The sequence below is a fragment of the Protopterus annectens genome, chromosome 13.part0 (assembly GCF_019279795.1).
Source record: "Protopterus annectens isolate FY-2018-M chromosome 13.part0, PAN1.0, whole genome shotgun sequence".
NCBI classification, from domain to species: domain Eukaryota; kingdom Metazoa; phylum Chordata; order Ceratodontiformes; family Protopteridae; genus Protopterus; species Protopterus annectens.
In genome coordinates, this window is record NC_056747.1 from 385,067,345 (window position 1) to 385,083,142 (window position 15,798).

The 15,798-nt window shown below is 38.4% G+C and overlaps 1 protein-coding gene across 1 annotated transcript in view; it reads right to left on the reverse strand.

The window, feature by feature from the left end:
• Window positions 1–15,798, reverse strand: part of NDUFS7 (NADH:ubiquinone oxidoreductase core subunit S7) — a 169,659-nt gene that overhangs the window by 81,245 nt on the left and 72,616 nt on the right. Inside the window, exon 5 of the mRNA XM_044054005.1 lies at window positions 9,748–9,927. Coding sequence (XP_043909940.1) covers window positions 9,748–9,927 — 180 coding nt within the window. The remainder of the gene's footprint in view (window positions 1–9,747; window positions 9,928–15,798) is intronic.

Genomic DNA, 15,798 nt, shown 5'->3' on the forward strand with positions numbered 1-15,798 from the left:
AAACGCTATACTGCACAGAAAGCTTTTTCCATTAACACAACACCTTCCATTACTACTGCGTACCCACCAGTGAGTCACTAAAGTGACTGCCATGGCCAGTTATCACCCAACTTTTGTCATAATAACTTGATGCTTCCTCAACTATTGAAGTTTTGAAGAGGGTGTACTCATACTACAAACAAATGTTAAATAACAATGCTGTACTAGATTGCACAGCAACTCTCAAATTTAAATCTTCACCACCAGTGGAAAACTGAAAGCAAATGCAACAATTTTAAAAAGCATTTACTGAAAATGACACCACAAATGATTCTTTAGCATAGAATGCAAAACCTGCAATACCCTAATGAAAACACCATTTCAATCAAAACAAACGTAAACATTCAACCATTTTCTGATACTCGCTTTATCTTATTCAGAATTGGGGGTGGGGAACCTATCCTGGCATTCAATCAGCATGAAAAAAAAAATCTAATACTGGACAACTATAGTGTCCTATATGAGCACAGACACACACGTGCATATAAATTTAAGGGTAGCCAGTTCAGCTAAAGTGAGCCTTTGATATGTGTGAAGAAACAAAAGCGCCAAGAAGAAAATATGAGGACACATATGAAATGCAGACTCAACAAAAAAAAAAGTCCAACAGCAACGAATTAAACCAGAGAACAAAAATTTCAGAGGCAAGAAATAATTCTTTTGTCTGTGTGGCACCCTAGCATCCTGTCTAGGATTGCTTTCTCTACCTTGTATTCACTGAATTCTGGCATAAGCTACATCTCCCTCATGTCCCTAAATTAGATAAAGCAGCTACTACTGAATGAAAATTAAAAGAAAACATGCACTTAACACATTTAACAAAGTTAGTTACCTACACAAACTCGCTGAAAATAAAAATAGCAGTACAGCAACCTGGAAACACCACTAGTGAGAAAGCTAAATGGAATAGGAGAATGGAAACTTAAAAACTTTGAGGAAGAACTTGGAGGATTATGGTTAGGAGAAGACTACTCTGGATGAGGCATTGGACCAATACAGTACTGCAGAGGACAATGCTCGAGTCTTCACTATTCCTGATAGTTTTGTCAGGACCAATGAGATAACTCAGGTTTATATACTTGAACAAGTGCTAAAGCCTCTAGTGTGGCTTTCACACTATAAAAAGGACAGTGACATTTCTTCTTAGAGGATAATGCAGGTCATATGATAACACACTGAGGGCACGCCCATCTCCTCAATGATAAACAGGAATTTACAAAAGCAACCCAAAAGACCTGTAAGTGTACTACTGACCTACTAAATTAGTAAAGGTAGACATCCTGAAAGCCACAGCAAGAACTGGGTGAAGGGGGTGGCCTACTTGAGTGCCAAGTAGCCCCTGTTGTTCAGTTATCATGACTACTTAAACAGTCTGTGTGTTCTAGGAAATGTAGCAGGACCTAGTATAGTTTTTGCTACAGCTTAGCAGAGAGCTACTATGCACATACATAACATTTTACTTTGCTTAAAGGTCTTTTTTGTAATCACAAATAGCAGTGAACTACAGCAAGGGTAAATTAATATCTACGGACCTTTTAGAGAGTAGTCAATAAGTATATTTTGGGAGGTGAGAAGAAACTGGGATACCCTGAGGAAAAAATACACATTCCAACTCCCACTGCAAGGTATTCCCTTGCCAGGAATGTACTTATTCCATAACTGGAATATGATCTCCCCATAACCATCTTTCCATTCTGTCAATAATACCCAGAACTGTAGAAAGACCGCAATAAACATAATTTACCTTACTGGTTAGCATCAATGCCCATCACTATACTGACCTCTTCCTCTCTCTACCTCAATGCTCCCCCACCCTTCCTTAACACACTTGCACCTTGTATCCCAATGAAGAACTGTTACCTCCTTACATTACTATTAAAAATTCACATCTCTCCTCTCACTCCCCTAGGAATTCTACAACATTACCTTGTTATCATCCCGCCTTCCTTGATAGACTACAGTCACTTCACTGTTATATACTGTATCTTATAGGTTCATAGGTTGGTACTAGGCTATCAGCCCTAGGGCCTATACAAGCCTAGCCATAACAATTCCCTTGCTATTTCTTCCCACATTATTTACTTTCCTGGACCCCTGTCTAGCAGGGCGACTGACGTGATCCCTGGGGTGAATTTCCTTTCTCCCATCCAATCGTCAAGGTTCCTCTTGAAGAGGTCCAAAGAGGCACTCTGCTTGACATGTATGGGCAATCTATTCCAGAGTCTGGGGAGCCTCTGGGTCAGGAACCTATCCCTCCAGCATGTTTTGTTTATTGTGATGACACGGTTTAGATCCCTGGAGCGTGTAGCTCTGAGGGATTGGGATTTCTTTAAGTGTAGCATGTCCAACAGCTCTGGGTTTGACATGGCCTTGTATGTTAAGCAGAGATCGCCTCTGAGTAGACGATATGCGACAGAGTATAGCTGGAGTTTAAGGCGGTCAGCGTAGGGCATCTGCTTTAGGCCTGTGATTCTTTTAGTGAGGTATTTCTGAGGCCTTTCCACTTGTTGAAGATGTCTTGAGAGGTACATACCAAATGGGGCGTTGTATTCTATAATGGGTCTAATGAGGGATGAGTACAGTGGGACAATGACCTCCTTTTTTCTGGATGAAAAGCCCTTTGTGATGAGGTGTGCCACATAGAAGGATTTCCTGACTGTTGTGGCGATGTGGTTATCGAAGGTGAGACCACTGTCCACCTGTGTCCCTAAGTCTCTTATCACACTTTCTGTGTTTAGTGTACTGCCACCTATATGGTAATTCATGGATACATGTTTTTTCCCCAAAAGGGATAACAATACATTTCTTGGCATTGAGCTTGAGCCCATGGCTCTGGCACCAAGCATCTGTTTCTGTAAGGCCCTTTTGTAGAGTATCCACATCATTTGGGGATTCAATAATGGCTCCCAGTTTGCAGTCATCTGCAAACTTTGTTAGCCAGAGTCCCTTAGTGTTGACCTGTACTTCAGAGAAGTAGATGTCAAACAAGAGTGGCCCCAGGACTGAACCCTGAGGTACTCCACTTGTCTGGAGCTGGATTTGGAGTTGGCTACTTTTACAGTGTGGGTTCTATCAGTAAGCCATTTAGCAACCCATTGGGTGACATAGGGATTAATACCCAACTAAGTAAGTTTATCTATGATTCCAGAGTGGGGGATGGTGTCAAAGGCCTTGGCAAGTTCTAGATAGGCTGTGTGGACCACCTTACCCTTGTCCATGGCTCTGGAGACTGATTCAAAGAAGTCAATCAGGTTCAGGAGACAAGATCGGCCCTTCACAAACCCAAACTGGGTGGGGTCCAGTGTTTGAAGGTTGCCAATGTCTTTGTTTATAAGTTCCGTGATAATACGCTCCATGGCCTTGCAGATAAGAGCCCTACCTTCTTAGGTAGCCAATCAAATCAAGACAAGCCAAAATCAAAATTAAAAAAAATATGTACTGTAATGCAAACTATAACATTAAAAATACTGTAGCACATTAAGCAAATAATACAGAAGGTGTATTAAAACTCTGTATCAAAAATAAATAAACAATAAAAAGCTTTTAAAAAATATATAATTTTTAAATCTTTTAAATCATGTCATGCCTTCTTTTTAATTCACTAAAAATAGAAATAATCTCGTTTAGACCAGGGTGGTTAGTGGCATTTAGTCCTAATTGCAATACCATTTCCCTGTACATTAAATAATTTTCCAATCACCACAGAATGGACCACTGTGAACCTGCTCTAACACCAAAAACTTAAATTTATCAAAGTTTTCACATACTGTTGAATGTCTTGCCAAGGCACTTTTACTGCCCAGTTTCTGGATGCTGTACAGGTGTCTTAAGATTTAACCCATTCACCATCTTGCCAACGTAAAATGCCTGGCAAGACTGGCAAATGGCAAGGTAAACCAGCCTCTCAGTCATGCAATTGATTTTTCCACCACTAGTTCTCTTCGATGAATCTACATTGGTTACATGTACCACATCTTGTAGTGACTTGGCCAGAACCCACTGTTGTCATGTGAAACTCCAGTTAAATTCTCTCAAATAGACTGATATTTAAATCCATAATGGGAAAACAACATTCTCCAAATTTGGACCTTCTATAAGGAATCGTATACCAACAGACAGAGCAAACAATGCACTAGAGCTCTTTAAATCTATAGCAAGAGAATACCTCAAAGGATTCCAAATGCAAATTCTTTAAAGATAACCACTAAAGTTAGCAACATGAATGACTAATGTCAGTAACTGTATCACACTATTTCAATATCAGCAACTTAGCTTGTTACAGAAATTACAGAAATCATCACGAAGGAAAAAAAAAATAGACACCAAAATCTTAACCAAAATGTATTACCCAATCATTAACATCAAAACGTGATTCCATGCAAACCTACTGTGCACCAAATACAAATATGTTACATGCATGTTTGAGTTTTAGTACAGACTGGTATAGCTGCATGATGTACTGGACTGCAAACATGTTTTAAAGTGCAAAACATGTTGCACTTATTCCACATACACTACATGATGTATTTCAATATTATCCATGGATATTTCATTGAGTCGTTTTCTTTGCTTGAATGTATTAATGCCACAATAACCTGTCTCTCTGCTGAAAAATATCTGTCAACCACAACTCAACTTATAAACGAAATAAAATGAAAATAATTAAAGCTATTTGCTTAGCCTGAAGACCTTTTTTTTTTTGTCCTCAACTCTGACAGGACTATTTTTTAAAATCCTTAACTTCAGAATGGAAGGGACACCAAACAGGGATAGAGCCCAGACCATCAACCATCTCTGATACAGCTTTAGCTGCCCCAAAGAAGGGCAACCATACTATATGCCCCAGGGGTGAACTGTGATTAAATGTAGTTTAGACAGTTTGGATGGGTAAAGAAAACTGAAGGTGTTACAAATAAGGAAAGACTTGGGGGGCAGAGTAAGGATGGGAGTTTTTTTTTTCTTTTAACTCCTTTCTTAAATCAGTAAGTGAAGGCAAGAGTAAATGTAATATCTATGGACACCAATAGGTATATCTTTGGGAGGCTAGAGGAAAACTACAGTTGTCCAAATAAACATCACAGCAATAAGTGTTCTCACATATCACTACTGCAGTAGCCTAAGCTTTTTGGGTCCTACCCCAGTGCAACTGGCCAGCTTAAGGGCACTGCCCACATGCTCCAACTATAAGAAGCTCAGAGAGTTCCATATAAAAAGTCAGAGCGCCACAGTAAAAAAAACCTTTTGCATCTCTCCATAAAAAGGCCATTTTCCCTAAAACAGCAGCTGTCACAGCTTCTGCTGTAAATTAGACAATTTTCTCCCCCCCCCCCAAGGGCTTTCAAGTGAATAAGATCTATTCCAAACCCTGATCCACAACATTGGACATGGAAATCCAACTGCATGATGAAGCAGTAGACACATTTAATACTGCATTTTTAAATATCCTGGCAAAGCAAGCACTGTTAAGAACCAAAATAATTAAAAACAAACCAGCTCCTTTGTTAACTAAAAAGCAAAGCAACTCATGTAACTTAAAGATGAAACCAGCTACACCACACAATAGAAAAAGCAAAGTTCAAATAAAACCACCAACTAGTAATCCAACACAGAATGTTTAATAAAACAGACACTTTGACGTCTCGGCTATGCAAGCTTTCAAGGATTATAGATGTAAAGATGAAGCCTGGAAATCATAGCTACAAACCAAGTCTCAAACATTCCTGCAACAATGCAGACAGTTAAGGAACCATAGCAACACCCAAAATTCATCATCAAACAATACAAGAAACACACAGAACAAACATCTGGAAATCAAATACACTACTCAGTCCTAGAAAACCAACCCAACCTAGCACATCCCAATCTAAACTCCCAAAGCCTTCCTTCACTGTTTAACTCACATTTTATAAATACAATAATTTCCTCATTACTACACATCCAGCTATCCCACCACAAATGACCTTTACACTCACTCCAGTGCCAACATCTACAATTAAATGCCCACAACTCATTTAAGAGAACGACCACTTCCCCTGACCAACTTCCATCAGAATACAAAAACTCTGCAGAAAGCAATGTCCACACTTTTTTGAAAGAACCCTAAATAATATCCCCCCATAAAGGTGGCTCATCAACTGAGCTCACAAATTATACACCAACTTCCATTCTCTCACCTGTATCCAAGATCTTGTAAAGAAGTACTCACTCTCACCTTACAACATATATTACATCTCATAACCTCCTCTCTTTCCCTCACAGCATGGTTTGAGACCCAATCACAGTAAATCCACTACCCAAGGTTCACAGATAAAATATATCAAAATAGAAATTCAAGTCTTCTAACATCAGCCCAACTTCTGGATCTATTCAATGCATTAAACATGGTAAAAGTCTCCTCCTATGGGCTATCACCCTCTTCACTTAGATAGTTTCTTAGTTACCTCATTAATAGGTCCCAAATAGTGAAATGACAAGATGATTTCTCCTTTATTCCTTCCTATATCAGTCAAGAAGGCTCCATCATAGGACTACTATTTAACTTCATTACTGACGACCTAAACACAGAAGCCAAAGAGGCCACCATAGTACAATATGCTGACAGCTCCACTCTAATAGGTGATGCTAGGACACTATCCATGCTACACTGACACAGAAATTCTTCTCCTCCTCCACAAAAGTTTGGCTTAACAACTCGACTCCTAAATCCAAAAAATACACGACTACTGTTTACCTCCAACTTTCTCTTCTCCCCCCAAAACTAACTACCTTTAATATATCATCATCAAACAAGACCAATACAGAACTAGTATCCCACACAAAACTACTAGGTGTGATTACAGACCACATGACATTTAATCTCCACCTTCAGCAAGTTATAAAGACACATCAAAAGCTAGACTACGTCTATAGAGTAAAACACTACCTCACTAACTCTGCTGACAAAACAAACACTTATTTTCTACTCCCCACCCTATCATATGCCTTTCCTACCCTAATCAATCTCAACTCCTCTCCATCAGCCAAACTACAGTAATGCTACATTAAAGTATCCAAATACGCAACCAACAATATAAATCACATCACTGCCTCGCTCCTAAAAAAAACTGGCTGAAACTAGATAATTCTCTATTGTACTTAATTACAGCCTTCAGACTACTGCACAACCCTGAAAATGTTCATTTCTTCACTCCATCACTCAACCTTACACTAAGAGGTCTCTCCATAACTAAACAATGTAAACTATATCCTACATTGCTACCATTCCACTCCATCTAAGAACAGTCTGCAACCTGAAAGACTTTAAATGCCAACTGAAGCAACTCCTGATAAATCAACCAACCAAGGAACCAAAAACAACTTAAAAAATCCCACAAAGTCACAAAGCTCAACCAATCCAAGTTTATTGTGCAACAAAATACGCAGGTTCTCCAACACTGACCTAGGTTTCGTCCCAACGGACGTCCGTTGGGACGAAACCTAGGTCAATGTTGGAGAACCTGCGTATTTTGTTGCACAATAAACTTGGATTGGTTGAGCTTCGTGACTTTGTGGGATTTTTTAACTCCTGATAAATAAATGGCTCTGCACCTGAACCTCCCTGGTTAAACTGGTACTAACACAGTTATGTGAATTTGTGCCATAACTCGCTGCTGCATAAAACTATGTATTATTATCACAACTACAACCCCCATATCATCACATCTCTTTTAGCTTGGTTGCACCTTCTCTCCTCCTTCCTTTCTTTGGGCTGCTCTAACTCTCTGTCATATTCCTATGTCCGATATTTTGAACTAGTCTTTATAGGAACAGATATCCTTGTATAAAACCTAGCAATCTATACATATGGATGATACTGCACTGCATATACCCCTTGGTATTTAAAAAATATGTATATCCAACCCATGTAACTTATTTTTAATCAAAAAAATTTGTGAATGTAACTGATGTCAAAGATATGTGAATAATGGAACTGTTGCTTATGAATTAAATGGACTGTAAAATGATGTCTGTATAATAGAGCTTTTCTCTCTGGGCCTCCATTGAAAAAGGGCACTGTTCAGTCAGACGTTCCTAGTAAACAAATGCCAATAAACAATCAATTACCACAAGAAAAACAAATTATCACTGCACTGAATATATGACAGATTAGTGCAACTGTAAATACTTTCTTGGCAGGAGGACATGCCCCTGCAGTGTTCCCTCATAGCATCCTTACTTAGATATTTTCATTCCAAGATTGCTGTATCTTGCATAAAGAGCTACATAACAAGAATGGTCTTGCTCTTCCTTCAGGACACACAGTTCAGACTGCAAAGTGCTAAATACACATCGCACCCACCCCCAACCCTCCCCCCAAACTCACCCCCCCACACACTGCTTACTACATGTAGCAAACAAAACGTAAACAATGCAGCAACCAACAACGATCACTTCAATAGTTGTCAAATGAACAGACAGATACTGAGCACCTACATGAAACCTGGAAAATGCATAATGGGTACAGGCAAAACTATCCCCTTCACCAACTCAACATGGGGAAATTAAACCTTTATATTTCATCTTATTGCTCAAGTAAATAAACATATTAATAAAACCAAATCGTATATTCGCTCCCAACAAGGTAAATGCCTCTTGGCTTACACAAAATAAAAAGTAAATCAGTCCAGTTAATATGGCCAAGAGGCAAACATGGCACAACTGAAATTCCAGTGTAGGCAAGGATAATCCAAATACAATGCGTTTCCGTTAGGAAATACAAAATACTCCGTTTGCAAATGATACTCCGTTCATAAAAAAATCTGGTTTATTACCATGCAACAAGTGCATGCTAATAAACCACATTTTTTATGAACGGAGTACCATTTGCAAACTGAGTATTTAATAAACCAGATTTTTTATGAACGGAGTACCATTTGCAAATGGAGTATTTTGCATTTCCTAACGGAAACACATTGGATTTTCAGGTGTGCCGTGTTTGCCTCTTGGCTATATTTACTGGACTGATTTACTAAACAAACATATTGCTTTACTGAGTACTCAAGCAAGAGGAATCCAAAAGCAGCTATGTCCACACTATAGCAAATATATAAAAACTATGACCATCACTATCATTCTCCTTCTGAAAAAAACACAAAGTTTAGATACAAGGAAGCAATAATACAAAATGAAAACAAATACCACTATATACAACATTGTTAAGATCAAAGCCTACATTCTGTCGTCCTGGAAAAACATGACATTGCCAGTAAGGCAAGAGAAATTTGACGTGTGTGTGTGTGCACGTACACACACAAGAAGGCAAATGCAACTCTATTGTGATAAACTTCATACTGCCTAGACGAGGTAGTCCATGCTGCAAGTCAGGGATTACCTATGAAATATATATGGACCATGATATGAACTATTAGCTGAAGTGGTATCTCATGAGGTGCAGATGAGATGAGAGTGATGTAGAGTCGGAAGGACACACACATACAGTACAATGCAAGCAGAGTCAGACTTCTTGATGAATTAATTCTAAACTAAGCAAGTGTACTCACTCGCATGCACACACACCTCACTAGTGGCAAAAGATGAACCAAGCCTCTGCATTCTAGAAAACTGGAGTCACGGTAGTACCCCGAAAATCATAGAGGTAATGTAAATTGATAAACATACTGTTAAAATGAAAAACACAAGCTCAAATAAACACTGTGTGGTAAATAATACCTTACGAAGAGCTGGAGCCATTTTGTTGGTGAGAGTGCCGGCTACAATCATGACATCAGCTTGGCGTGGACTGGCACGGAATACAACACCAAACCTGTCCATATCATACCGTGGAGCTGCCATGTGCATCATTTCTACAGCACAACATGCTAGGCCAAAGGTCATTGGCCACAGAGAGCTCTGTAAGGAAAAAAAAAAGTAGGATTAACAAAAGCTGAGCAGATTTTTTTTTTTACTGTAGGACAACCACAATATCTAGTGTATTAAGTACTTTACATATAGCATTTTAGCTGTTAATGAAACCTGTCATTACTTAAGATATCAAAGCACTGCAAGTCATAGGGTGTTGACAATAACAAATATTATGCAAATAAAGGAGAACCCAACAAAAGCACTCAATGCACTAGTTCAATTCTTTTGCCCTCCTTTTTTAAGGGGTGGGTTAGGTTCCACTCTGCTGCTGAACACAGTAAGTCACCTATTTACATTTTCATTCTCCACAATACAGATGTTGCATACACCCCCGTCCTCTCATCACTAGGTAGATCCCCCTACCCTGAGAAAAATTACTCCAGGCATACATGATTGACTTATTACATATACAACTAGAACCTCAGCTCAGCAAGCCTGTCACACTGCAGATCAGGAAATGGGTACAGTATCCAGCATACTTAATGGATTGTGCACACTTACAAAGAGCAATATACTGGGGATGCATCATGTATATACTTTTCAGGCTCATAAAAAGGTCCCATTATTTGCCAGAGGGCCTAAAATGGAATTTCCCTGACTTGCACTAAACACCTGCCCTTCAGAGCATTATCTCCATACCGCTCAACCATACTGAATTCCTCAGAATCTACCAGTTTTGAGAGCAAATTAATGGGGTACCATGGACTCCCAAGTGTCCCCTTCAATTCCCGATTTCTTTTTATTTTGCTTATAATTTTACAGTACAGCTGATGTCATCACATCATTGCCAGCATATCCCACAATGTCACCAACATGCAGGGGTGTGCATGATGAGTCACCCACTTATCTCCTCCATTTTTTAGAGGAATGCGAGGTGAGATTCGCGAGAAGACCTAACATTTTATGTAGGCACTGAGATGGGCTGATCAATGCAACAGAACCGATCTCTAGTGCTTACCAGGACGGACTGCAATACCACAGGGATAAAAAATGAATAAATGGTTTATCTGTGGGCAGAAATATACATGCTGCCAAGAGAAAACAGTGTTATGCCAGCATATTAACAATGCCTGCAAGACCAAAAATATTGAAAATTGGCATTAATACTTTAGCTATTTAGGCAGATCTACTGTTGTAAGCAACCGATTATCTGTAACAGCTGATCTCAGTGCACAGTGCTTCCTTCACCACAATTTATATCAACATTTTAAAAACAAGAAAAACATACAAAAAACATTATTTTCAAAACAAGTTTGACACCAATTTCAACTTAAGGTCAGAATCAAACTCTGCACCTTTCGTCTGAGAAGTCAAGTCTTAACTTCCATACCAAATTTTATTTGCTATTAAAGCTGTTCAAGCACGATACTAGGAATAAGGTTACCACCAGTCCCATTAGGGACACTCGGCTTGAACTACCTCATCTTGCTGCTCGCTCTGTAAAGCAGTGGGACTTTAAAAGTACTGCTTTTCAATTGTGCCAAATCACTGTGGAAAAGCTGCAAATATTTCCGTTTTTTCCACAGCAATTTGGTTACACCACCAACAGTGACAAACCTGTACCTGCAGGCCTGTTAGGTCCGGGAGTAGTAAAATGTTAGTTCCGGGAGTAGTAAATTGTGCAGCAATTGGCTGCAACTCAGGAAGGGGGTGGGGATTCAGCCAGGAAGGGCCCTACAAAGACTACAGCTGTTGAGCGTTTTTTTTTTTTACTAGCGTTTGTACAGCTGCTAATAGAAAACTGGGATTTATCTTTTCACTTTCTTTATAACCACAAGCATGATCACAACCAGCAAGCAAGCATCAAGTCAGCCCATACCTCTGAACTTTCCAGATTTTCGCAGAATGTCCATTTTTTTTTGCCTTATATTTTTTGGCCTATTCATCATAAGATTTGTTTTTCTGGCAAGTCATTGGGAAAATCTGAGAACTAAAGTCACTGAATAATATACATTTGAGTTTCAGACTTCAAATCCTTCAGAAAACGCATGTTAATATAAACCCTGTTACTCAAGCAACTTCCTAAGTCCATTAAAGCAGTATTTAAATTATGCCCCTATTTTTGGGCCTTTGTTCCCACATTTTATCAGGCTTTGTCCAGATTTCTTGCACTAAGAGGCTGAGAGGTATGAATACCATCAAAGATTGGATGTGGCTTCTAAGTATTTAAAGTGAAAATGTGTATAACTTATTTTGGAGGGATGGGGGCATGTTTAGTGGTATCCTTAACTGCATCTCTTCACTGCTGCTGTGATGATCTCATGGTAGGGGGTGTGGCCAGTGTCATATTGGCCACACCCCAATGTCCCACTTTGGCCTGCTTAAAAGGTGGCAACCCTAAGTAGGAAAAGTATGCAAATCAGTACTTTACAAGTAGCAGTGAGATACTGGATTGCCAAATCATTCAAACACAATGTTAATTTACTTTATGTTTTTGCATGTCTGCTTTCTGTGAGGAAGGTTTAAGTACATTTATGTGTTAGCATGTACAAGGCTCAGCATCACTCAGAATTCTGCACTCTACAGTTTAAAAACAAGCCCTGCACAATTCATTAATTAATGTAAATCGATTAAATATAGGGCAACTCAACGTTTAATGGATCTTTCAGTAATATGTCTTTTTAAATCTGGATTTGATAACACATGCCACCTCCCAGTTTCAGAGCTGATGTATGCTGTCAAATTAAAAGATGACTTGAACCAGACACTATCTGATAATGACAGTATGTTAAAAAGGAGATATAGTTTAGGTTACAACATCTTGTTGTTCTTACTTGAATTTACTTGCTCTGATATACATGCACTTGGGACTGATGGGGAGGGAGGCTAACTAGTAGCACTCCCTACGTAAAATAAAAGTGCTTTTCAAATCTATCAGTATGACAATCATTAAAAAGAAAAAAAATAACAGAAAGCTTTTTTTTCCCATAATTTTAGTGTTTACCATTACCTGAAAGCCTGCAACTGGAACAGTGTCGGGGGGGGGGGGGCACTAGAATAGCAGCTACCAGTATTCAGCCTTTAAATAAGTAATGTTACAGAATTTTAGAAGCATAAAAGTCATTAAAACACAAAACAGAATTATAACCCTTTTATTTTTTGTGGTTTAATGGTTGTCATGCTTTACCAACTCGATACTCATCTGCCTGCAGCGTCAAAAAGGATCGCGAAGGGACTGTAGCAGCAGTTTAATCAAATTATGTGGCGTGATGACTGCTGCAGATGTTCAAAGATATAGCTAGCAATTACTGCAACACTTTCAGTTGTGATACGCATGTGAACTGTTGCTGCAGCTTCGGTAAATAATCATTAATTAAAAAAAAAAAAAGGGGGAGACAAATATAAATTGCTTGTTGGTTGGTACTGCATCAGAATGAGAAAAATATATTTATCAGTGCTATTACTGAACACCACTTGAAATTATGAAACAGAATATGAGCTGAGAAAACTATATACAATGTTACTTGACATTTCCCAAATAACTAGACTGATGACAGGATCACTGAAAGGAACACAGGAGACAAGTTTTGTTTCAAAGAGGGAACAAAAATAAGACTGGGAAAGGGAGGCAGTGGGTGGGACTTCAGATGACATCTTGAGTTATGTGACAAAGTGGGAGGTAGTGTTTAGAATGAGCCGGGATGCTAAAAATGTTGCCAGTTCTAGGTGAAAATGTAAACTGCAGTCTTCAATCAAGGCCAGTTCAATTCATCTCCACAGCACTGACCACACAAAAACTAACTCCCAATAGACATCGCCGCCTGAAACTATAGCTGGCTTCCATGGAGAATTCTGGGAACTGCAGTGAAATCTATGTTCTCCACTGTTAGCCAAATGTTAGCTTGGGAGATAGGGAACTACAATGCTAAGAATACATCATGTTCAATGGACCAACTCTGAGGCATCAGTTTGGAGGGAAACTGTCTTTTCAAGGCTACTTGAATGCAAGCATAATACTTTGCAATATTTTGTTTCTCAATCTCGCTGACATTTCTCTGAAGGTCTTAAAATGAGTGCTGTCCTTTTAATATTGTATGGGAACAGACGTTAAAATAGAAGTAATTTGTCTGCTAATGTACTAATTTATCTCCCAATATTTACAAACTATTTCATGTGTTATTTTTAACATAAGGTGTGCAACATGACCTGTCCTGATACAAAGGCAGTTGATTTAATTAATTGTGGTGGTGTTTATATTTTTCAAGTGCACTTCACTATTCTTTCTAATTTTGAGTCCATGTTCCTCGAAGTTCCTCATTGAAGGTGTCGCTCACACATTCATTGGTAAGAACTATTTTAACTGATGCACATGGTAAATAATAGTGAGTCATACTAACTTAGAAAAAGAACGCTTTATAAGTAAGCAATACACACATTGTAACCATCCGGTTACCCTTCCTAGTTGAAGTCGTTTGTATGTATTCTACATTTTGCTCATTTGGTCCTCATAATGAGAGGTAGCGTTAAACATTTTAGAGAAGGAAGGTTGAAAGCTGTGGTAGTTATTTACTTGCTATAGTGCAGTATGTCATTTTTAGGTGGTGTTTTGATCTCATTTACTGTACTTAATATAACTGTATAGTCGGTTCACATTTAGTTTGAGATAACATTATTTTTAAGGAGATAAGCAGAAAATGCGATGCTTTTGTTGTACAAGTTTATTTAAACAAACTATCACAAAAAGGAAATGGGAAGCTTCAGTTTCTGGAGAGGTTATTTTTGTTTGTTTACCAGGAAAGCCCAGTTGGGCAAGAGTCCATTTTCATTGGAGGTGCTGGCCAGGCATAAAAGCTCCAGATGTAAGGACGTATTGATTATTCCAACATAGAATAATAAACAGGACTAAAACTAATGATAAACAAATGCAATTGCATTTTCTTACAATACAATTTACTCTCATATGCCCTACCTCATCCATATAGTTTAAGATCCTTTGATGGAGTAAAAAGTCTTCTAGTTATTAAAATAAACTCGGTTTAAGAGTTAAGGGAACGTTTTAATTTGGGGAGCATACCTCTCAACTTCCTAACACAAGAAATATGGATAAAGCCTTAAATAATGGGGGGCAAAGACCCAAAAATAGGAAAATTTTAAAATATTTTTCTTAGAATCTTAGAATGTTGTTACAATAACAAGCTATTAGCAGTTAGTTTTATTTTTATAAATGAAAACTGCATTTTAGTTTTATACAAGTTCAAAGTTTGATGCAAGCTCAAATATTAATATAAACAAAACACTATTCTTCTGGTTATATTTTGTATTTAATAGTTTGACTGTTTTTCAATTTGCGTTTAAATGTTGGTATCCCAAAACTGCATTAGGGTGGGTGGGGTTACATAATTATGTATGTAAATTTTATGTTAAATCTGCATCTGGATTTTTGGCCAGTTTTACCTACTTTTCATGGACTGATGTCCAGATTTTTGATGTTTCTAGGTTAAGAGGTATGAATCTCTCTCCCTCATGACAGCAGACAGCTGGGCATCAACCACTAGATTTGCTCCCCTACCACACCTCAGCAGATCCTCTAGTGCCTAAAAAGCAAGTCAAACTCCGGCTACCAGCAGAAAGAACAGATGCCTTTCCCTCTTGCTAGCCTTTCATGAAAATTCAAGACAACTGCGGTTATGTGAAAAAAATCACCATAGCAGTAAATAATCAACTTTATTCCTGTCTTTCCATTAATAACTTAAGCCTTATGACCCCTTCAAAAGCTTTCAACAACTAGCCAAAGTTCTCAAGAAATCACCATAGCAGTAAATAATCAACTTTATTCCTGTCTTTCCATTAATAACTTACGCCTTATGACCCCTTCAAAAGCTTTCAACAACTAGCCAAAGTTCTCAAGCAATGAATGAA